Raw genomic sequence first — 25,723 nt, 5'->3', positions numbered from 1 at the left:
AAATCCGAGAGATTGGAGAAGCCCAACAGGCAAAGCTGGTTTGATGAACAGACCTCAGGCACAGAGCTATCCAAGTGGGACCATTTGGAATTAGTCCAGCTTCAGGTCTGCACCATATGGAGAAAGGATGGTTTTGCAACTTTAAAGGGATGTGGGCAGAATGAAATGGGCTGAGTGCAGACAGGAAATTTGCACAAATAATGGATTGAAGGAAATAAATAATTTGTAGAACCAAATGTTTAGCCAAATGACAACTAGCTAGAAGCTGCCAGAGCAGATGAATAGCAACTAAGGGAAGGTAACATACCAGCAGAGACAGAGCACAAGACATTATCTTATATAGACTGGAATGAGACTTGATGAAAAGACCCCAAACCAGGTTCCCAGCAGAACTACAGAAGTATCAAAGCAATTTCTCCCACCATCAGTCTGGGCAAATCCTTCCTGAGGAGAGTCAAAGGCCACCAAGGCAAAGACTATTTTCTACAAAGACACCTGGATAATGCAGTGAACTCTGTGCTAAGCCTCATTTCTTGCCTAATGCACAAAGGTCAAGAGGAAAATCTTGAAGTGGTTTGTAAGCTTCCAAAAAATACTAGGATTACTTCTGTTCTGAAATCATGTAAAGCATAGAAAGTATGTATTTTCCATCAGGGAAGACAAAAAGTAAAGGCTGAGAGGGAAGTGGGCAACCGGAATGAGAGTGCAGCTGGAGACAGATGAGGAGATGCCCAGGCACCAGGTGCTCTGCCTACAGAGGTGCAGGGCTCTGATCTCCACAGCATGGGAGGGACCATAACCACAAAGCAAGAAATCATATTGTTTTCACTGTTTAGAAACCTGAAGCACATTTCCCAGGGGCACCTTGAAACACAGAACAAGAAAAATAGCCAAGGGAATAAAAGCCATGGGCAGAATAGAGTAAAAATTTTCTTGGGCTATGCAAAAATACCAAATACTCTGTGACATGTGTTATCTGAGTTACCCTTTCCAATTCACTGTTGTAAAGATCTTTAAATAACATTTTGTAGCCTATAATATAAATCTAAGCTTATATAAACATACAGAAAATATAAACACACAGATAATTGAGCAGATACTTTGATGAATATCAAAGAAATCAAATTTAAAAGCAATTTTAAAATAACTTCAGCATTATGTTCTAATTGACAAAATCTTGAACAATTTCCATCTGCACAGCTGCACTCAGTGCTCCATCTAAAGGTAATTCAATCAGGTTATGATTTTGAGAGTATTAAAGGTCTCACAACTTGTGGAGGGTTCTTACTGGGAACTAGCAAATCCCTTTAAAGTACTTTAGCTTATTTAACTGAATTGAGTTTCTTATATAACCTATTCTTATTAATATAAAATATGCTCAATTTAAAACATGTACCAAATTTCTATAATAACATTACCAGTGCAGAAAGTCAGACTAGGAGTATTACATTTCTGCATAAAAAAACCTGCTATTAAAGAAAATATAACTGATGACAAAAAACAAGATGGGAAAAAACCCAACCAAAGCAGATTCTGAGTTATTTGTGGTGGTTTTTATTCACCATATATTGCCAAAGCAGAAGTAGGCTGAATGACCAAGCAGTGTGCATAAAAGATACTTTAAAAAGATACCATTTATTAATACTCTCTAATTTTTTCTGCTTGCATTTAAAGTAAAAGAAAGCTACATTTACATTTTCTAGTCAGCTGACACAGCAGAAAACATCAGTCTTTCCATTTAAAACAAAAGCTTACAACAACAAAAAGGAAGTTCTTTTCTTTCTATTCAAATTCAAAGTTTAGGCAGGACCAAGAAATTTTACTTATATATATATATTAGCATACTACAGACATGTATAATTGTTTATAAAAATATATGTTGTAAATAATTATTGACTAGCCTAATGTTTTGCTTAACCAGATACAGAGATGTGGATCAATGTGTGCAAAAGCAGAGAAATAAAATACATCTTCCTAGATTAGGGGCTATCTTTAACTTTACTACAAACTCCCTAACTGTTCTTAATATCTAATATTCATTTCTATAAAGGTAATTCAGCCAATTGCAGAAGTGCAAAGTGATCAAATCCCTCATTCTTCCTACCGCACTCTCATTATTTAGAGCTACTTTGTGCAAGAAAATTGCTGTATTCAGCTGAGAATTCTGGGCCAAGGGCAAGACCTTGAGCTGCAGCACCACAGACCATGAGTAAATGACCCCATGATATAAGGAGTGAAGCACATTGAAAAAGGTCATTACAATGAGCTTGTTGTTCACTCAGCCACAGCAGGTATTGCTGGCAGTGAAACACACTATTTTTCAAGCCTTGCAAATTTTCTGAAAATCACAAATGCTGTCTGATATGGTAGGTAGCTATGTGGCATGCTGACCTTCACACTGATTTTGGTCCCTGGCAATGGCTCATAAAACCAACCAGTTCTGTAGCAGCTGCAGATTCTACCACTGGGTATTTTATAGTCAGTTTATGAAAGAATCTGAGTGTAAACCTGCTCCAGTACACACTGGTAAATCATGATCACTCCAGCCACCTTTCAAAGCAAATGCAAATGTTCTGGTGAGTACACACTCCAGAGCAGGCTCTCAAATTGAATTCTCAAGAGTAGAGCCACTGACAAAGGAGATGCTGTCTGCCTGTGTGCACATGAGAATGTGAGCAGAAATGCTAGTGATTGCTATAAAAGCTGAAATTCAATTAATATATTTGATGTCCAGAGAATGCCTGGAAACATTTTGTCCCCACTTATTTTCTGTGTGAAAAGTACTTTGGAGTATTTCAGCTGCCCACAGACAGGAGAAAGGGCCAAATCCTGAACCAGCCCACAGAGAAATCTGTTTTCCTCCCTGCAAACTTGTCAAATTATTCAAGAGCAGCATCTCTCCATCACTTGAGTGTGGCCTCTCAGCCTCCTCACTCGGGGCTGAAAGGAGCTTCACCTTTGGAGCAATTTCAACATGCTGAGAACTGACACATGGGGGAAAAGATACAGGAGCAGTGCAGAGAGGGAAATGAAAGTCAGGGAAACTGAAAACTCCTTGTGAAAAAAGGTCTATTTGAGCTTCAGGAAGCAAACCAAAAGCAAAGCATATCTGCTCCTAAGAGTGAAAAGTGATGAAGCAACTCCCCTCTTCTTCACTGCCTTTGACAAACAGTCCAAGTCCATTTCAGCTCCCCAGGTAAACACCAGAAGGTTCCAAGGGAAGATCAGTTTTATCCTGCTCTGTTTTATTCAAGTTTTCTGGGCAGAGCTTACTGCAGGTTTTCTGTTTTCTTTGTTCCTAATGATAGTGCAATTTTTTTGTTAATTATCTTTCTACCACTGTTAGGAGTCCTACTGCCAAACTTTAGCAGTAGCTTGCTTGTTTGGAACAGCAGGGAATGTAGATTTCCTGCAGAGGAATTGGCAGATGCAATGTCTATGACCCATGTGCTTTTGGCAATGATATATGAATATTTTTATATAATATATGAATATTTTCTATTTTTCATAAGAAAATCCAGTATCACCTCAATACAAGGCACCTCAAGCTGGCCTCCACCAAAATACCTGTGGCTTGTTGGGCTGACTTCTTAACATTTCTGAAGGTGATGATAAACAAGAGAATTTCAGACCAAGAAGCTGTAGAGCAACACTTTTCTGCCTTCTCCTACTGCATAGATGACCTGTACTGCTTAATCAGATTTAAGCACACAAACTTGTTCAAAACAAGTTCCTAAGTGTGTGTTTTCTCTCGAGTTGTCTATTGATAATATGCAAAGCAAGGATTTAAAGTTAGGATGGGAATGGTGCAGAGATTTTCTGAAGAGCTCTCAAACTACAAAGTGGCAATTGAACTTCTTTTATCACTTCTGCTGGACACAAGTCTCCACTGAGCAGAAATGCACTCACAAACCATTCCATCCCATCCAGGGCTTTAGCAGATGTGAACCAATCCTTTCTCTAAGTGACCTCAGAAAGGAGCAGAGGTGCAGAAAAGCCTTCATTAAAAACAAAGTGTTCTCTTTTATGGCTTTCTACAATATAAAGTCTTTATTGAAGCACGATTCTTGTGAGAAAATGTCTGAGAGATAATCACTCTGGTTTTCAGGAAGTGGCATTTACATCTCATGCAAGAAATACTGCCTTGAAATCTGTCTGCTTTAAATGCCTGTCACCATGTGTCCATACACCAGCATTGCTCACAGCTGCCACTTAACTCATCAGGTGACTCAGACAGTTCTGAGTAATTTTTTTGTTCTTTTTCTGAAAATAAATTGTTTGATTCTCAAATTAAATTCTTGAGAGTTTCAAGCTTTAGTGCTACTATTTTAAAAACGAATTATTTAAAAATACAGGGTTTTTTTTTTTCAGTTATCGTTTCAATCTTTTTTTTTTTTCTGGCAAAGTCATCAATATCCTGCAGACAATCATTATGGTAGAAAAAACATGTTTATGAATATGTGACAAGATTCAAGGGAACACAAGCTAGGACATAAGTGCACACTATAATTTATTACTTGTAATACCACAGTGCCTATGAGGTCTAATCACACACCAGGACTTTTTGGACAGTTAGAATTAAAGAATTCATTTAAGGCAAGCACTGTGGAGGTCTACCTTATAATATCATTATGGAATCAATTTTTACCAAACCTTTCCAACTCCAGAGCTGGGGCTTTATAGAAACCTCCACTGGAAAAACTTTGAGCAAAATTCTGAGTCATAAAATGACCAAAAGACAGTGGCACCATTCAGAAAGATTTTGAAAGGAATCTTATTTGTAGGCATAAGACTTTCCTTGCTGGAGGTAAGACCAAGCACCAATAAAGTTGAGATGGACCATCACTGCAGGAAAAGACAGGAGCTTCACATAGAAAGAAGCCTCTGACTTGAGCAGAAGAAACTAAATGTACTTGAGGAGTACAAAAATAATTCAAGGAACAGTTGAAATTTCAGTTCTGCTCTGGGAGTTGTCAGCTAGGAATGAATGGGGTGACTGCAGTCACAACAGATCATGGAGTGATTATGAACTGCCAGCAGGATGTTACCTGGGAAAAGGCAAATCTGATCCTGGGTGTGAGCAGAGGAAAGCTCCTGCAGCAGCAGCAATGCGTCAGTGCCACTGCAGGGAGGAGAGGCACCAGAAGGCTGTCCATGATTCTGGGCATCCAAGTGCAAATTGGGTCATCTCTGCCTGGAGCAGGTGGAGGGACAAGCTACCCTGATGACTTCCAGATTCATCTACTTTCCTATTTTGCAAAAGGAGAAGTTTTCTTGCTTTATTTAGCCAACTAAAACTGAGGTTGTAAGGGAATATGATGCAGTCCTTAAACAAAACCAGGCTGTTAACAACAAAGAGATGAGGAGCCTCTATGCTAAAAGACAATGTTGTTGCAAGAAAAAATGGACATTAATTGTTCAGCAATAAATGCAGGCTGAAATTCTAAACAATGTTCCCAATGAAAGAAGTCATATTTTGCAAACAGTCTGCAGATCAAAGCTGTGGGAGGATGAAAATGGTGTCTAGTTTTGAAACAGAAATATGTGTCTGCATTAAATGGGATGAAACAAGATGTATGTCTGCAAATCATGGAGAGCCAAGCACAGGGACCTTCTCCTGTGCACTCCAGTGTTCTTATGGGTTATTTTCCCAGCCTGTTTCTATTACACACATTGGGGAATCTATAAGAAACAGCAAACCTTGACTGTAAACATACATTACATTAAAGCATTTCTCAAATAATTTTATTCTTAAAAATAACCTTGAATCTATCATTTGTAAATGATCAACTGCATTGAATTCACATTGCTGTAAGTACTAGACAGGGATAAAAGAAAAGGCTAGATAATTCTGGTGGTGCAGTGGCAAACAGTGGTGGTTCACTATTTCTTTTGGTGGAAGAGCTGTGGGGCATCATCTGAAGATGGCTTGTTCACAAAAGGAGCTGCCCTCCCAAAGGCCTTTCCCTCACTGTCCCACCAAAGCCCCCCACAAAAGCCTGGCAACCAGAGAGCTTGTTCTTCCTGGGATGGGTGGCCAAACTGCTGAGGGATGTTGTAGATGCTAAGGCTTTGTAGGGTTAAAAAGAGAAAATGGAGAAATCTATCATTTTACTAATGTCCCCCTCCACTAATTTTTGGAAGCTGAGAGCTGACTGATGTAGTTCCATGTAGGAGCTGCTCTCATTCCTACACTCCTCCTGAGGCACCCACTCTTGCCACCATCACAGGTGGAATGCTGGGTTAATTCACTGCTGCTCTGATGTGACACTGCTGCTCCTGCAGTGCATCCCAGCAGCAGAGCACAGCACAGGCTCCTTTACCCCACATCAGCAGAGGTTGCCTCTGGAAGGTTCTGGAAGCAGCAGCTCTCGATTTCCCATTCTGCATGGCATGGAAGCAGCTTGCCTCCCCAAAGCTCTGCAGAGGTTATATGGTTTTCTCTCTTAACCTACACCTTCCAACAGGTTTGAAAATGACAAGTCATCACCAGCTTTAAGAATCAGTTTTGTACCTTCCTGGGATTCCAAGGGAAACAAGATAGAGGATTGGCTGAAGGGAAGAAAAAGCCAAAAGCAGCAAAACCCCAGCTGAGAGCAGAGCCATGCCCAACTCACCACATTTCATCATCCCCACTTCGTAGCACTTGCGCAGCCGGCACGCCTGGCAGCTCTTGCGCCGGTTTTTGTCTATCGTGCACTGGTTGGTGGCTGGGCAGATGTAGTCATTGTGTCCTGCAGCAGGGCAAGAAGGGAAAATTTAACATCTCCAGCCATCTTGGTCATCTCCCAAATCAGGAGTGTTCTCAACTTTAAACAACTGAGCTTTTTTGTGTGCATGTATCTAAGCTCCATTAATTTAACTCATGCAAAAATGAATATTTGTCCAATACTTTAAACATCAGCCTGTGGCCTCAAAATTAACCAGACATCATTACTCAGCTTTATAGTGGTGACTGTCAGACAACCAAGCATCTTCCAAAACCAACTCATTTTTCATTTTTTGAAAATGGAACATACACTCTTGTGGAAATTTCCTCCCAACCTCCAATTTTGTACTGTATATTGGGAGTCTATAGCTGGCATATACCTGTCACAGATATATTTTATGAAAAATTCTTTTGCTAGGATCTTTTCTCCTGAGAAGCTGAGAAGCTCTAGCTTTTCTATATTTTGCTGCTTTGGAATGTGATTTGGAGAATTGTTACCCAGCATGTGAAATTGTTTTTACTTGATGGCCAATGACAGCCACCTGTGTTGAGGCTGTGAGCAGTCACAAGATTTTATTATCACTTCATTCCCTTTCTATTCCTTGCTAGCCTTCTGATGAAATTATTTCTACTATTCTTTTAATATAGCTCTAATATATATTATATTAAAAGAAAATTATATATCATAAAATAATAAATCAGCCTTCTGAAACATGGAGTCAAGATTCTCATCTCTTCCCTCATCCTGGGATCCCTGTGAGCACCACCACAGATACCAGATTTTCCTTTTTTTTTCCCTCAGCAGACTTGAAAAGGGCAGTCCTGCAAAGATTTAAGTAAACTACAGCTCTATTTACTGAACTCTGACGTGGGGAGTTCCAGGAATGAAGAAGCCTTTGGAGGATTGACCCTGGACCAAAGTTAACAAAAAAAAAAAAAGGCCAAGATAAAAGGAGACCAGTAGGAAATAATGCATGCTGTAACTACAAAGAAAAGCACAAAGAGAGGGTGTAAGTTTCAGATATTCTGGACAAGTGTTTATCTTGCTTTGATCAGTTCTCACTGCAGCCTCTTTTGTTCTCTTCTTATTCTCTCCCATCTCGCCTCGTTCCCACCCAAACCCCTTTAGGTTACTGTAGTTCATCAATCAATAATCTGGTCCAAAGGTTTATTACTGTAAACTGGACTTGGGTACACTCCTGGTGTAAATACAGTTGAATAATCTCCTGCCAAATAGTGGAACTATCTCTTGCAACAATTACCAAAGGATGCAAAAAATATTCACTCATTTACTTTTCTTAATATCTTTTCTCCCAGGCTGCTTTTTAAGTTCGTTTGGGTTTGGTTTTTTTTCCCCAACCAAGAATAAGATCAGACAAAAATACAGCTACTAGAGTGATGGTTTTTTTTTCACTTGGTGAAAATCCAAGAGTTCATGTCCCCAAGAGTAATTATTTAACTGAACCATTGTGACTATTGCCATGCAAAATTAGAATTATTTTAACCTTGAATTTTTGAACTGACAGTTTTAAAAAGAAGAGCTCACATTACAGTTTGTCCCATTTCTTACTGGCAGATACAACTGAAAAATAAATTACTATTTATCACTCTTCACACAACATGGAGGGAGAGGAGGGAGAAACTCTCCATTGCACACAGGACTATAAAGTGTTTTAAAGCTCTTGTGGCCTTGGAATAATTTAACTTGCAGGCAGATGTTCAGTGATGTGGGACAGACTACACTAGACTCAGATAAGCCAAGGAGACCACACACAGTTGCTCAGTCATACTTCTAATTTTAATTTCATTAATAAGGCCAACATTTTGCTCTATGGCAGGCCCAGAAGTCTTTTATTTTAATACACAATATCCTGCATAACAGGCATTGCAGCTGAGTGCTTGATAAGTGTTTTATGCCAAGAACTGGCTTTATTTTATGTGCCTTTTTTTATTCTTTCCTTTGAATTACAAACTCACTACCTGACAGGGTACACTGAGGTGTACAAAAGACCACAGTGGGTAACTTGCTGCTGGCCTAAGTACATGTGAGCAACACAGATCAGGGAAAGCATTGACTTGACAGAAAACACCTTGAGATCAAATTCAGACTCCATTTGTGACAATTGGACACAAAGGTCTCTTCAATTATTTTAGAAATTCACAGTACTTGCACCAGCTTGTAGAAATTGCTATCCACCTGTGCAGAATCTGCACAATGAATTGAAAAGGCAAAACAAAGTTCTGAATTAAATTTGATTCTCCTAGGGCACCATCTCTGCCATACTGAGCGAAAAGAAAATACCCGAAGATTCCTAAAGGCTCTGCAGGCAGAAGTGGGAGAGGAACAGTAAAGATCAAACAGCAGCAGGATTCTCTGCATTGGCATCCACATGTAGCAGCCAATGTCAATAGAAATGATTTTCCACCAAATGACCTGAGATGAGGCCAAAGATCAGGATAACTAGGCCAAGGTTAAAGAAAATAAGTGTCCAAATCTGCAGTACAGTGCCTGTGTGACTTCCACTGGCTGTGACAGCAAATGTGGAGCCTCGCACTTAATTCACACTGCAGCCATACAGCAAACTTGAACTAAATACCAAATATTTAAGAATTTAAACATGGAAGTGGAAGTCTTAGATAGAGAGGCCTGTCAGGGTAAGAGATACTGCAGTGCAGGCTCTGAGGGGTGCAGGGCTGAGCATTAATGGTTATCAGGTTAGCACCTGATATTTGCTACACATACTTTTCCATCCTCCACAGTGTGTGGATATTGTACACTGTGACTCAACAGCTCCAGGCAATAGACTCTTGTCAAGAAGAGCTCCCAGCAAGCAAAGTCTCCAGATAATTGCCTACTCTTACTGTGCCTATGACAATTAATTCTCAATTACTACAACTCAGCTGGGCCACCAAATCCACCAGATCCACAGGTCTGCAGTGCCATCCCAGCCAGGCCTGTGCTGCAGGGCCTCACTGTGCTGTGCATTCCACCTCTTCTCTAAAGAAATCAAGTCCTCACTCTGTAACATTTCCAATCTTGATAACAGCAGAGCCAAGAGATAAAACAGCCAAATCATGTGCTGCTCTATTTTCAGCATGGAGCACCAGACACCAGGGTTTCAGAGCTGCTCATTACTAGGTCAACTGCTGCAGCCCCTGGTCACATGAAACTATTTATTTAAGCAAATGAGCATAACCTGTTTGTCCTACCTTGAATGCTTCTTTTAAAAAATGCTTTGCAGCCTTCACAGGACCAGACCCCATAGTGGTATCCTGAAGCATAGTCACTGCACACTGCACAGAAGTGGGCATCCTTTTTTGAGCCAGGGTTATTTGCAATTGGGCTTGTACAGTCGTTGCCATTCGTTTTTCTTTTTAATGTTTCTCTGATAGAAGAGAAAGACATGTGTTATAAAAGAGGAAAAATTTAAACTGCACCGCAAAGAGTTTCATAATTTTTCATTGTCTTCTATTCTCTCTCTATAGAGTCTTCATATTCCTGAAGACAGGATAGGTGAAATACTGCTAAGCCTTTTCTGACAAGATAAAGCATTTAAAGCACGTAGTCTGATCCCAGTGATGACACACTAGAAGGATTTAGGCATAAACCTGGACTGCTGCTGAATCAATCAATGAACCCTGGGAAAAATCATATTGAATGCTGATGGGTCTTGAAGAATTATTGGAAATAGGCAAGTCCAGGAATTTGTGAACCAAGTGGATTTTGCCTCTTGAGAGCTTCACAGGGAAAGGAGAACTCAGGCAGCTCAGACCGACATTATAAATGCTACAATGGACAGAGATGCAGTTGCTTTGTCCTGTTAGTAAGGCAAAATTACAACACACATCCATTCCCAATGCTTCATCCCTTACATGAGGCTTAACTCATTCAATGACATTCTGCAGACAAATAACTGAGGTGTGAATCTCAGCCTACAAGATCAGCTCATGATGTTTTCTGTTCAGCCCACGTTGATCACCCTGATGCTAAACAAAAAGTCTGAATATAAGAAGAATGAAGAAACGCAATTAATAAAATACTTCCATGTGTTTAAAAAATTGCTGCTCTATATAAATTAGTAAGATATAGACATCCTTGAAGTGTTGCAAATAACTCCAAAATACAGGAACTATTCTTCATGAAGGGATTAAAATTAAAACAGGAAGAAACATGAAAAAACAGCCAATTCCTGACACCAAGATCCTGTAAACAAACAAAAGAGGAAAGGAGCTTGGGTTATCAGTAATGTTTGGTTTAGGTAGAGGAAGTAAATCCATTGTATCCTTTTTATCTGGACCTCATTTTCTTGGTGGGTTTTGCACAATGTGCTTTCAGGGTCAATGCAATTTCTAGACAGAGAGAAAAGAGTGTTATGTGCAAACTCTGAGCAGCTCAGAGTTTGAGAAAAGGAATGGTGTATAGTCAGCTTATAGGTATAAATTCAAGCGTAGAGGCAGAACTTCAGAACTCTAGAATTTTCCTCATCCAACCTTCTAGAAGGATTAAGGAGGAGAAGAAAAATCAGTTGGGATAAGACAACAGGTAGCATGGTTTATGACTTCTAAAGAAGGACAAGTTTAAACAGAATAGTAGAAACATGCTGAAAGTGCTGTCAAAGAGGCTTTAACTAATATATTAAAAGTAGATTTTTGTGCTGGTTTCATGACAGGAGGTAAGGACAAACACACCCACGTGTCAACTGAAAATCATCAAGTTCATAAGTTTTTGAGGAGAACATGCTCTAATTTCCTTGTAAAAAAATTTGGAAAGGAGGAAAAGGTGCTTCTTGGAGCAAATTTCAAAACAGAAAAATTAAGATATTTGTTGTGCAATTAAGTTACTGAGCGATTTTTTTTAAATGTTAATTCGTTCAGCTACAGCAGGGCAGAGGAATGTTTAAGTATTTAACAAGCTGGGTCTTTGATTACACACACACTTCATTATTGGGTTGGTGAATCACTGAGTTATTTCCCTCTCTGCTGGGAACTCCAGTGAGGGGAACTCTCCCCAAGAGTAAAGAGGCTGTATCACAAATGCCTAAATTGCTGCTAATGAAAGGAGGGAAGAGCATTCCTATTCCTTCCTATTCCCCTGTGTTTGGCAGCAAAAGGGATTTGGCATTTCACATTAGTAAAATATGTATTGATGCTGGGTTCTACATAGAAATACTACCTTTATAAAAAGGAATTAAGACTTCACTTAAAGTGATAAATCACTGATTTTCTCCTGGTCATCCTTCTACTCTGAGCAGCCTGCTCTAGAGGAAGGTGTCCCTGTCCATGGCAGAGGGGGTGGAACTAGATGGTCTTTAAGCTTTACTTGGGAAATGTTACCCAATTGTGAGGGTCAGAAGAGGCTCAAAATCAGCTGGAGAGCCTCTCTGTGACTGATTGATATGCTGTAGAGATCAATGTTTATTGCCCTTGATAAAACACTGAGGTTATGGATGAAAATAAAGAAAAAACAACACCACAACACCTGGGTGAGGATTGTTGGTAAAAACCTCACCCAGTCATGATAAGTGTATTTAAAAAGCACTTTTTCCTTGCTTAGAAGTCTAACAAGAGCCACCCAGCACACAAGCCAGCTGCAATGCCTCCTCAGACTCCTGGCAAACAGCTGGAACACAGCAGAACCATCTGGAACAAATTCCTGCTGTGGGCCAAGCAGCACCAGAGCAGCTCATCTGTGACAGCTGCAGCCTCACCCCAGGAAGCTCAAACCCCATCAGTTTGTCTGTCTGTGAGGGCTGCAGAGCCTGCAAACAGTCAGGGCTTCCAGGTAAACATCCCATACCCTGAGATCTGCTGCTCCAGCAGCGTTTCCACACACAGGGCAATCCAGAGAGGGCAGCCCCATGCAGGGGGAGAAACATCCCAGCTGCTGTGGGACTGGGGCACCCCATGCTCAGCAGAGGAATGAGCTGCCAGGTCCTGCAGGTGAGCTGGAAGTGCTTGGATGGATGCCCACCATGCTCCTGCACCAAAGGATGCAGGAAAACAGAGGATGTGCCCTGGTGGCCACAGAGGAACCTTTCATATGGTGAGAGATTTATCACTTCACACCTCCTAGTACTCCTTTCTATTTTATGATGCTGGGCTCTATATAGAAATACTACCTTTCTAAAAAGGAATTAGGACTTCACTTAAAGTAATAAAACACTGATTTTCTCCTGGTCATCCTACTCTCAGCAAGCTGGTTTACGGGAAGGTGTCCCTGTGCATGGCAGAGGGGTTGGAACTAGATGGTCTTTAAGACACCTTCCAATTCAAACCATTCTGTGAAGAAGAGGTTATACTCCAGAATTTCTTGATTCTCTTTAAGTTAGGTCATCATCAGCTGCATGACTCTTTATATATCTATACAAATAGCTGATGACTTATTTATTTAAACTCCAATGGGACAGGTTCATCTTCCCTTCTGTCTGTTGCAGAGAGGGCACTGCAGAGCATCAGACAGGATGCTCTTGCTCCTAGGTTATTCCAGCTGCTGTCCCAACATCGGGACAGCTTCAAACCCTAAGCTTCCCAGGGTTGTCAAAGTTTTGGAACCTTAACCAAAGTGGAAAGAGTTTGGGTGTGATCCCTGTTCACATCAAAACTGCTTGGGGAATTATGCATGTAAGTGCTGCCCAAAGAGTCTTTCCCAATCCACACACCTACACTGAGAGCATATTTGCACTCCATAAAGCCCACTCATTGCAGAAGGAGTGTGGGAAGTCTCAAAAATAGCACAAATCCTTTATTAACCATTGACTAAAACAGTTCCCAGGACACACTATTTTTCATGCTCCAAACGACTGCTGAAGTTAAATAAGGAGGCTATGAATAAACATCCAGCTGCTGAAGCAGGAACAGCACCTGCAGCCCTGAGCTTTAATCCATCCAAAAAGTGTGTGCCCAAGAACAGAGCAGTTTCATCAGATGATGATCCAGACCCTGGTTAGGGTTTCCAATGTCAGTAAATCTGCAGAACAAGAACGTGGTTTTGCAAACAGAGTGTCTTGTCAGCTGAAAGTTTAGCCTCTGACTCTGCTCTTCACAGCAACTTTACAAAGTCAGTTGGGAACAGCAGCAAGAAAAAAAGTCAGGTTTTTTCAGCAGCAGCCTGCTTTTAACATCATGCATGCTGCTGTGTGACTGCTCATACTAAAGCCAAAAAGCAAAGAAAAACATTTCCATCGAATTTCAAGTTAACAAAAAGCCTTCACATCTATTAGAAGCAGTAAAAAAAAAAAAAATGGGTAAAAACGAATTCAACAATATTGTATGAAAAGGTAAAAGGAATTAACATTTACCTCTTTCACTCAAAGGACTTAATCTGCCAGAGCAAAATTAATTTTGTCGCACAAAATAGTGTCTAGCAGTCTTGAACTTTTTTTATGCAATGTAAACTGTTCTCACAGTGAAGGTATTTGTAATGCTCTGTGTTGGTGTATAGGACTCTAAGGAGGTATTGGGGGAAAAAAATCTTATTTCAGAAGATACAATAAAAACAAACAAATAAACCACACACACAACTAAATAAACCACACACACAACTAAATAAACCACATACACAACACTCCCTGGGTGATTTGGTGTCTCATGGAGGTTTTTTTACAGCATTTTGTTTTTCAGAGAGAGCAGCACTTTAATTCAAACACAAAAAGCAAAGCCTTGAGCTAAGGAAGCTGTAGACAATATTTATCCAAGTTTTAAACCAAGCATGACTGACCTGGTGGCGGGCAGCACGGGCTCCATGGGGCGCGCCTCGCACCACAGGCTCTTGGGCTGCTCCGCGTACAGCAGGGAGGGCTGGCAGTGCAGAGCCAGAGGGGACAGGTGGCCAGGAGCAGACCACAGGGCGCTGGGGCTCGAGGTCTGCCTGGCTGCCACACCCTCCGGGTCCCCAAAATTGCTGGCGATGTTGTAATTGACCATGGCGGGGCTGCAGAACGCCATGGTGGAATATTCGTGCCTGTTTTCCATGAAAGATGAGGGAATGTAGACTGGGCTGTGCTCTGCTGTCAGCGTGGACTGATTGCAGCTGTAAGGGACTGGAGAGATGACGCCAGCAGGTGAATTTTTAATTTCTGTTTTATTGCATCCAATATCCTGAAGTGGCAGCAACTGAGAAAAGTCCTTGTGAGAAGATGTGCACAGGGACATTTTGAAGCAAGATTGAAGAGGGTTGTTTAAATATTCATCCTAAGACAATAAAGAATTAAAAAAAAAAAAAAAGACTTAAAAACCAAAAAAGCTCTGCATTAGGTCTTTTCAATAAAAGAAAAAAGGAACCAGTAAACCAGAAAACATAAAAAGTTTCGTTAAAACAGATTGCATTCCAAATGCACTTAAATAGTCAATGTACAAATTTACTGCCTTTAAGTTAAAGAAAGCTTTCTAGAATATCCTTAAAAATAAAAGCTAAAACACATATTGAGTTCAGACTCCCTTAAAAAAATAATAATAATTTTAAGAACAAAACTATTTGAGGCCTGCCTGAAACAAAGATCAAGATGACAAATTACCAGGAGTTACAACCAGGGTAGATCTGCTCTCTATCAGAGATAAAATTACCCCAAGGTCCACAGCTATGGAGGAGAAATCAATTCTCTTCATAACAACTCACCATCTCCTGCTGCTAACTGCACCAGAGCCTTCAGCCTTGAGCTCCAGGGTGCTTCCCATTTCCATCACAAACATGTCACAGCAGGCATTGTGAAAGCAGACAAACACACACACACATCCCCTACACCCTCCAAACCCACAACTCCACTGCAGATCCCCCTGCACAGAGGAGGAACACAGGGAGTGGATCTCAGCAAGGTGCAACTTCATCACTGAGGGGTCCCTGGGCACAGCAGCTCTGCACAGGGCCATTAGAAAAGTAGAAATCATAAAATGCAGGTATTTCCAAAGCTGACAATAGAACTCAAGTGATTTCATGAGGTTCAGAAGTTTTATAATTCCCTGCAACTCTTCATCCCCATCCCAACTACCCCCTGTTCTATCTCCCATCTCCCTCAGCTATCAAAACAAGACCTTAAATTGCCCACTGTAAATACTCTTTGCCAGATTCAGGCATACACATATTATTTAAGAGAGAAAATAAATTTGAAAAGATAAAAAAAAGCCCACCAAAATTATCCTCCTGAGACAGACCCCTGTCCTAGAAGCATTATTTTACTGTAGAATTAAAAACATTTTTTCCTTTATTCTTCACTAAGAGTTTCATCTGCAATTCATTCCAGCTCTGAAGACAGAACTAGTTTGCAATTCAAAACAATTCTGTATCCAAAAGAGCAAGTTTCAGCCCCAGAACTAATATTGCAATGTACTTTTACATATAACAATAAGATCCTAACATGAAAAACCCCAGGATAACTAAACATTCACCCACAGCTTTGCTATTCCACAAGTGGCCAAGGTAGAGATGCTAAATGTTCTTACCTTTTTTTGCCTCACATGACCATGAAGAAGATGAGGAAGATTCAAGCATGGGTTTGTGGAAGTACCAGCAACCTCCCTGTCCCCAAGGCTCTCAGCCCAAAGGCATTTCTAGTGTGCCACCTTGGGCCATTGATACATCTTTCTCCTCTAGGGTGAGGACTGAGAGTAGAAGCATTAACAGAAAATGGAAGATATAGTCTTTTTGACTAAAATGGATTTTTGAGAGTCTTTCCTTCCTCCTCACTCTGCATCTGGCAATGAAACTGAAGATATGTGGAGAAATAACCAGAAACTCATTTAAATCAGCTCCGGCGCTTTAACCCAGCTGCTGTTTTTTCCTTTGTGGGAAACAGGAAAATGAGATATCTCAGCAGCTGTTTGTGTCCAGCAGTTCTTGGACTGGCCCTCCAGAGTAGCCCAAGCAGGGGATTGTGACCTCACCCCTCACAAACCCACACTCTTCACCTGCCCCCAGCAGATGCTTCACAGCCTCCTCCATCCAGGAAAAACCAGGCATTGTGCAAATTCACCGCAAAAAAACACTGATAAACCCAAAGGTGCTTTCACTCCCAGGTTATGGGGTGGGTAATTTTTTTAGAAAGAAATGATGGAACAAAAAAAAAAAATAGGAGTATCTTCAGGGGTTACTAGGAGTGAGCCAAATGAGCACGCTGGATTCAATGCACATTTAAAGATTCAAGTTTGAGCAAAGCTGAATTCCCCTTGCAGTCTCAGAGGCTGCAAGTATTCAGGATGAGCATGGGTACTCTGCCACACATCTGGCATGTCCAAGGAAAGCTGTCTGTGCTTTCTTTGTGCCTCTGCCTCCTTTGGAAGGACACACAGCACAGGGGAACCCCAAAGCCTCTGCAGGGAAGGGCCTGAGCATCATCACAGCAACATCTCTGTTCCAGTCAGCCAGGGACATTGTGCTGTGCCAGCTTTTGCAGCAGGCAAACTGGCTGTGTGGTTTCCCTCAGCGTTCAGCAAATAAATGCCTGCACACTGCAAAAGCAGAGAGAACACAGAGCTGCTACTACGGAATTTTATGAACAGAAATCAGCTGAGATTTGAGTCATGTTTTTTCTGCAGAGGAATCCACTAATGAGCGTGAGCTTAGCAGGAGGAGATATTGTCTCCAAAGGGCAACACAGAGCATTTAGAAACATACACAGAAGTTATCAGGAGCAAGAGTAAAGCTTGTTTTAGGGGAAGAGTTCACACAAGCATAAGGAGTCAGCACAGCTTTCCTGAAAAACACGCTGCTCATAACTTATTTACAAGAGAAGGAGACTCTGGGGTCCAGCAGGTTAAAGAAAACTGTACTCGTGGTCTTCAGCAGGCTGAAATGTAGTGAAAAAATAACAGTATTGACCTGAGATTATTAACTTGAGTAGCAGAAATAGTCTAGCCACAGTACACCATGGATCTGCATGAGATCACGTTGATCACATTTCTTTACACCCACAGAATTTCAAATGGGAAGCCCAGAGACTCACAATAAAGTGAGACTGCTGAAATTATGCATTATTGCTCAGAAGGTCCTAAAAATTGCCTGCTGAACTGTGAAGTTGTGTGTCTTAAAGAAGAACGGAAGAATGAGGGAAACAGACTCCAAGATCTGAGACTCAAGAAAAACTCCACAAACACCTCAGAAGGAAGCACAGCCACATTTAATGCAAGGACTACAATAAGTAGAGCAATAGCTAATAAATTTGTTCCATCCTGGTATAATGTCATCATATTTTAAAAACTACTCATGAAACAGAAATGAACTACTTCCTAAAGTGAACTCCTGTCCCAACACGCCCTTTTCCTCTGAAGAAAGACTTTAAAAGCAAGATTCAATGATAAAATACATTATTTAGATGCAATCTGTCAGCTCTGCACTAGATCTGGACCAGACACAGAAACAAAACAGGTGTCTATTATTTTTATATCCCAGTCTCCTGAGAGCCTGCAAATGTTTCAGTCCACTGAAGTCAGTTTAGCTTAGCGAGATATTCAACAACTGAAATGCCAATTATTAAGTAAACCACAGCCATTCTGGCCAGTTCCTCAAGTAACACTTACCATTCACAAATCTAAGGCACTACAGGCAGGATTCCCTTCTGACACAGAGCAGCTTCATTAGCTCCAGCACCCTGAGGATGACACCACTATCCATGAGGATGTAGGGGAAAAATGAATGTTATCAATGTTCTCCACCAAAAAAAACAAAACAAAAAAAAATTTTAAAAAAAACTAGGTTTCTTGTCTTTGAATAACTCTCCAACAACTGAATGTATCTTGAGTCACCATGCAAGACATGCCAGATGAGGCACAAGGGCTGGTTTAGATGTCATAGTCAAACAGACACATGGGTAAATAATTAAGCCATCTGACGTATTTCAACAAACTCAAAAGCCTCTTACTGCACATTACCTATACCAAGAACCTCTTTAAAATCCTTGTGGGAAAAAAACTAATTAATTTTTTTCCAGTTTTAGGTTTGTATGGTTGTTTGGGATTTTTTTTTTAGTTTTGGAAAGGAGAAAAGTAGGTAGAGAAGGCAGGGTGCCTGCTTGGGAACACAGCACAATAGCTTTTCCTAGAAAAGTACAACCCTTCAAAAAGCAAGGGAGTGATGGATGTTCTCAGGCACCCTTCCATCAACATACACTACAAACTGCTTAGCATTTCATATATATTTTGAGTAAAGATTTTTTGCAATAGAGAATCAAGATGACCTTTTTCTCTCTGCTAGGCTTAGACTAAAGTGCAATCCTGGTGCCTTTGGGTTTAATAGAGGTGATTCAGCAAGCATGCATTCCACCACCCCACAGCCAAAGATCCTCAGTCATCTCACAAAGCATTCTATTAATATTCTCTTCAGTTCTATTTTACACAGCTCCCTGCAGCAACAAACTGAATCATCTTCTGGAAAAGTGATTACTAAAGGAAAGTCATTCCTGATGCAGATGATACTTGTGCTTCAGACAAGCTTATTACTCATTAAACACAGCAGTGCCAGATATTGCCAACAGAAGGCAGGCAAGTAAACAAGTTTATTATTACCTGAGAAGGACTGGATGCAACAAGTAGGAGAGAGATAGGGAAGCAAAATGGAAAATCCAGCTGTCTGTCCAAATTTCGGATATTGTACTCATCCTCCAAAATTAAAAACCTGTCCTCAATGGCCTCAAGACCTACTCTAAATAAAATAGTGCAGCTCAAAATCTGGGGACAGGGAAAAATCTGGACACAGGGAAAAATACTTTGAAACAAGCAAAATGAGCATTCTTTAGCCTTTGTTAGCCTTTAAGTTACTCAGGACACTGACAACTCCTAGATTATTCTAAACATTCATAAATACATTTCAGAGTTCAATGGACATGGGGGCACTAAAGGAACTGGATTTGTTCCACTAGAGGAATACACAACTTCAGCCTTCCACCCCATAAAGTGGAATTACAAAGACAAGGAGTCCAGACTCTTTTTCAGGAGATCACAGTCACATGCCAGTGCAAGGGAAATCCCAGTAAAACATGAGGAAAAATCTCCACAGTGAGAATTAGGAGCAGGAATAGGGTACCCAGAAAGGCTGTGAAATCCCAGTATTTGGAAAGATTAAAAAAGACTCACTTTGAGCAGGATGTTTGATTGATTGGTCTCTAGATTTCCCTTCCCATTACTGAAACATATTTTCAGATCTCAGTTCAAACTAGAATTAAGGTTGACTTTACTAGTTTTCAGCCTTTAAATTTGTGGATCATTAAAATGTTACCAGATCTGAGAGTGGATTTAAGCTTTCTATGATTTGCATCTCTTAAGTATGTTTCATAGTCTTAGCGTTTCAGACACCAGAAGTGAAAAGCCACTGTCCTGCTCAAGAACACAAATGCAAACTAAGACACTTCAGTTCCTTTACACTCCATGTAATTATTTAAATAATTTTGACTTTTTGGTCAAAAAGAATATTTGCATTTCAGCATGAAAATTTTAGTACATTCCATTAGAAAAGAAACATCTATTTAAATTATTACACAAAGTATAATTACAAGGATCTGAGGATTTTGTAATCATGCTTCAATCTGCAGCAGTATCATGGCAGAAACCAGTACAAAGAATAGCACCCTTTTCCAGTAAGAACTTCATTATTTAAAAAAAACATCTCTGATGCAAGAAAGGGCAGGGAAGAGCAGCATGGGGATTTCAATATTCACGGATCTGGGATGTGCATCTGCATCCAGCATCTCTGAAGCATACCTGGGTCTCTCAGGACATACCAATTGGGGAAGCTAATTCTAAAAAAATTATTCTTGTTTTGATTGCCACACCATAGCTCTGCCCCAACAGCATGGAATACACCTGTTCCTTGGATCCAGGAGGAAATAATTCCTTCAGTCAACATTTCCCTCTTAATGACAGTGTCCTAGAACAAATGCACATGTGCCTTCGTCCACTCCATTTCTTTCTGGTCATTTGCAAAAAGTGTATTCATAGAAATATAACTGAATCCATGAATGGTTTGGGCTGGAAGGGACCTTGAAGATCACCTAATTTCAATCCCCCAGCCATGGGCAGGGACACATTCCATGACACCAGGCTGCTCAGAATTCAATCCAACCTGGCTGAACACTCCCAGGGATGGAGCATCCACAGTTTCTCTGGGAAATCTGTGCCAGTGGCTCACCACCCTCACAGTAAAGAATTTCTTCCTAATATCCAACTTAAACCTCCTCTCTTTGAGTTTGAAGCCATTCTGTCTTGTTCTATCACTACACATCCTGGTAAAAAGTCCCTTTTCAGCTCTCCTGGAGCCCCTTTAGGCTCTGGAAGTACCAGAGCTTTCTCTTCTCCAGTCTGAACAACCCCAGCTCTCTCAGCCTGTGCTCATATGGGATGTGCTCCAGCCCTCTGATGAATTTCATGGCCTGGACTCACTGAATCTTATTTTCTTTGTCTTCCTTGTGTTGAGGGTCCCAGAGATGGATGCAGAGCTCCAGGTGGGATTCCACAAGGGCAGAGCAGAGACTGCACCAGAGCTTGGTGTGGTCAGCAAACTCAGTGATCAACACCTAAATCCCACTGCCCACATCACAGCAAAGGTGTTCCATCACTCCAGTCTGCTGAGGAGCAGAGTGCCCTGCTCAACCTCTGCCCTCAACAAGAGAGAAAGCACATGGATAAAATTCCTCATTTTGCCCAGTCGAACTTTAACACAGCTTGGAGGGTTTCTGAATAATTGTCTCTGTTATTATCAGGGTATAGACATGAGCTGGCACAGGGGCTGAGATTTTTTTACTCAAGTCAAATTCCTTCTATTTACTCTTACAACAAATCAACAGCTCTTGTATGGTAAATAAATTAGGGACTGAAAATTTCACCTCGTTTATTCCCTTTCCCCACAGCATTTTCCCCACTGAGGTCTGTGAGGATATACAGCAGCATGAAGAGAGCAGAGCCTGCAGCAATGCACTCATGCCAGGCAGAAATTTGAGAGGAAAGAGATGGTGGCTAAAAAAGTCAATATGTGAAGAAAAACAAGTAAATCAGGCAATAGGGATAGAGCAGGAATTGAAAATTCCTACACTCTCAGGGGAGACACTATCTCATTGTTGATGAAAGCAAAGATGAGACTTTCCCTGGTAGCAGCTGTTCTTCATTGGGCATAAAGACCAGCGAAAAGATTAAAACTCCTTTTGCCAATGCACAAAAGAGAAGAGTCCTCACTGCCCCTTAAAACCTGACCCCTGGCAATCTACAGGCAACAAGTCTGATGTTGGGTGGGACACATCCCCAAATTATGGGAATTCATCCATTTCTGCAGTTCATGCTCCACCATCCTGGCACATCTGACCTGCCAGAGCTCCAAACCCAGGGTGGGAGGTTCTGTTTGGCATGGATGTCAGAAATACAGGATTCATTGCTCCTGGCTAAGCTTTCCCTTGGGCATGCCATGCCTCAGGCTCCTCAAATAACCTCCTGCTTTGTGAGGCTCAGCAGCAATGGTGATAACCAGAGCAATCTTTGGCAAAAGAAAACCTTCCTTGCAGAAATGTTGTCAGGGTATAATAATTTCAGATCTCAGTGACCTAAAGAGTGAAGAAAAAGCAGTGGACTTTTATCCTGTCAGACCAATTTGCAATATGTCTTATTCTACTTTCTCCTCTCCTCAAATAAAATGGTGTTACTTACATTGCTTTGTTTTCCAGACAGTCTATTTATAATGCAAATGATTCATGCTATAGGATTAATTTAGGTAGCCAAAAAGTAAATAAAAAGCGTAAAACTTCTGTCTTTTTAGTCATAAAACTTGAATAAGCAATCTTATCTACAGTGGTATAGAAATGAAATCTATGTCTGAATATGTACAAAATGCAGAACTCCTCTGGCTGCTTATCTGGCTTTAGCTATAGTAAACTGATTTTCTTATTGGAATTTCTGTAAAAGACTATTCCAATTGTATTAATTTTGTTGTGCACTTTCACATTAACAGCAAATTCAAGATTAAATATCTTTGCCACTGCAATTTTATTCTAACTTCTTTAAAATAAAGTTTTTTCAATGCAGTTTTTGATACCTGATTTTTGATGACTTAAAATACTTAAAATCACCTCATAAATGAGTCATTATGCCTTTACTTTTTCTCCACCATCACTAAACCACTGAAAGAGCACAGAAACCAAGGCATTGCTTATTCCTGCCTTTCAAGCTGTAAAACACTCTTGTAAAGCTGCATGAAATCCCAGATCTGATTTGTTTAGCACCATCCACAGGTAACAAAAGTTTGTGCATATGTTTTAGTCCCTTAAACAAGGCAAGCTGTTCTAGATTTGTCTCATCATTAACCCAGACATGAAAACCTGCCTTTTATTGTGAGTAAAATCCTGTCTCAGCTGAGTCAGTTGGAATTTTGTTGATGACTCTCACAGATGGACATTTGTCTAACATGTTAATTAAGACAAAATTGTAATGACCTCCTAGTCTTATTGAAATGAAGTCTTAGAAAATATTCTGGAATTTCTGCCTGCTGAGCTTATGTCCTGTCTCTCAAGGAATGGACCAGCAAACTCTTTTATGTGAATATTTCTTCACTGCTAGCAAAAGCATGCTGCAGATAGCTGAATAGGAGCACAGTAAAATATTGTATATAAAATCTGGTCAGCCCCCTGGATCACCATCCCTTATCACTGTAAGCTCTTTGCTACTTTTACCTTTAAGCCAATAAGTTTTAATTTTGGTTCTTGAAGGCTAAGAGTATTTAAAGAGATCATATATTAATTGGATTTATAGTTTTTTAAGTTAATATATTTTAACCCATTCTTCATCAGAACATCATTATAGACACTCACATTAGCTGACTTCTTGAAGACAATTCTGCAGTTCCAACATTTTAAGAAGACCTCTAAAACTATGAGCATTTTCTTCCTGTGATTTTTAAAGTTTTTCAGTTTAACAGCCAAAAAATTCTCAAGGATATAAAATAGTTTGTGTGTTTCCACTTTCTCCAGCAATACTTGGAGCTCCATTTACTGGTTCTCATTTACAGCACTGATGAGATAAACTGCAAAGAAGCATCAGATTTGCTCCATCCCTTCAGGTCGAAAATTTTTATTGTTATTTCTCCTTTTAAAGCATGAGGAAGCTGAGTGTTCACTCACACAGAGTTACCAGCCTGACAGGGAACACACTACAGCTGCCTTCCACTGATGCTGTGTTACAGTCACTGTGTCTGCAAAATGCAAGATACATCTTATTTTAAAAGGAACAGGGAAGTTCAGAAAGAAAAGCAAAACGGAGGACAGCCACAGAGGAGTGCTTGAACTTTGCTCACAAACAGAAAGAAGAATTTTAATAAAGTTCTCAAACACCAAATAAAAGTTTTCAAGCTTTAAATCAGAAATACAGCATGTATTTGTTGCTTCAGTAAAAGCACCAGTCTTAGAACTCCCCCTCCTGTGGGGACAACAGATGAGCAAGGAATTTCAAGGATATGGATGAGGAAACACATTGCTGGTAACACTGAGCACATCAGAAGCAAATGGTAAATGACTTTATGTCCAAAAGCAGTTTCTCATGCCACCCATAATCATATCAAAACTTCCTCTACACACAAATTGTAATTGTGCATCATTCTCTGTATGACAAGGCTGAACCCTTTCCCAGAAAGAAATAGCACATTTACCCACCATTCCAAGGTATAAACTGCACAATTTGCTGTTTATCCCATCCTCTCTCCAGGCTGTAATTTATTTTCTCTAATAAAACCTTGGTTATAAAGCATCCAGGATTAAAGACCAGATCATTCTTGCCATTGCTAGCCAAAAGTCTTTTATGAGCATTCAGGCAAAAGCTCTGATGGGTTTGATGAAGATTTATACATGTGCTGTCCAATCTTTAGTTATTGTTAAATAAACCTTTTAGCAGTGCTAAAAGCAAATTAAAAAAACAGGCTTGGATCTCACTGTCTAATGAGGAAGATCCTTCTTAAAGCTGAAGATCTTAATAAAAGACTGTAAATCAATAGCACAGACTTCAATGGGAAAACTACTTCAGAACTGTCAAAACAAAACCTGAGACATTTATCAGTGAGAGACTTGGAATTTCAAAAGTCAAGTTAAGAGACCTCCAGTAACCCCAATTTAGTTTGGATCAGGTTATACCAATTGCTATGAAGCTTGGAAGAGGCATTTAGCTTTTATTAGTATATTTATCTGTGGAATTTCCCAAAAACCTTAAAACACCATGTATGTTCCAAAATACTCCTCCTGCTCTCAGTGCAGCAATCCTATTCTAATAAGATTCTTAAGCCAAAGACCTAAAATATAGCAAACTTCCATCATTTTCTCTGTATCCACAAATATTTAAAAACCCCAAGCTCATTGGAAGATCACTTAATCTGCATAAACTGATAGACTTTAAGAAAAAATTTACACTGGAACCAAAATTAACACTCTCAATAATTTAACCTATCTCATTTCTCTCACAGAGGCTATTGTTCATAAATCCAGAGATTATCAATTGCAGACCTTTGGCAACATTCACAACAATAAATATTCCATTCAATATAGCACGTACCTGAATGACACTGAATGGGGTTTCTGTTCTTTATAAATGCTCTGACAGCATTACATGTCAGCAAGATTTTCTCATAGCAATTCTGGATTTGTTTTCCTTCTTTCCTTTATCTCTGATTCTAAAAGCAGCTGTGCCCACCACCACTTAGTCATCAGATCTCAAATATGAATCTTTCCAAAGCAATGTGGTGCCTGCTCATCAGTGCAAGGTTACAGGGATACTATCAGTGTTTCCTTTCCCTCTGAAGGCAAGACCTAAACAGAAGTTCCTCCTCCTCCTTTCTGACATAACAAGCCTCTGAATTTGTCGTTCACTGCAGTTAAGGCTCTTACATGATGGAATCATTTTATAAGCCAGGCATTCTCATATGTAGCACAGAAATCTGAAGGTTAATTAACCAGCATTTTCTGGCATCAGACACTGAGGTTTTTAAAAGGCTAAATCAAACTTTTTATGTCTTTGTCACAGGAAAACCTGAAACATAATTAACATTTGCTCAGAAGTAGAAATGTACTC

General features: G+C 40.2%; 1 protein-coding gene across 2 annotated transcripts in view; it reads right to left on the bottom strand.

The window, feature by feature from the left end:
* Positions 1-25,428, bottom strand: part of ESR2 (estrogen receptor 2) — a 40,809-nt gene extending 15,381 nt beyond the window's left edge. The window contains exons 1-4 of one of the 2 annotated variants that reach the window (XM_054286803.1): positions 25,208-25,428; positions 14,427-14,899; positions 9,920-10,095; positions 6,618-6,734 (exon numbers count right to left, since the gene is read on the bottom strand). In XM_054286803.1, coding sequence (XP_054142778.1) covers positions 6,618-6,734; positions 9,920-10,095; positions 14,427-14,860 — 727 coding nt within the window. In that variant the 5' untranslated portion in view covers positions 14,861-14,899; positions 25,208-25,428. Of the gene's footprint in view, positions 1-6,617; positions 6,735-9,919; positions 10,096-14,426; positions 14,900-16,144; positions 16,232-25,207 lie in introns of those variants that run through there. The other variant, XM_054286804.1, reaches the window with a different exon arrangement.
* Positions 25,429-25,723: the final 295 nt, after the last annotated feature.

The sequence above is a fragment of the Melozone crissalis genome, unplaced genomic scaffold, assembly GCF_028551555.1.
Source record: "Melozone crissalis strain CALT ecotype California unplaced genomic scaffold, PUWL_Pcris_2 ptg000056l_1, whole genome shotgun sequence".
Lineage (NCBI taxonomy): Eukaryota > Metazoa > Chordata > Aves > Passeriformes > Passerellidae > Melozone > Melozone crissalis.
The sequence above is the reverse complement of the archived record's forward strand: the minus strand, read 5'-3'. Positions and strand labels throughout refer to the sequence as shown.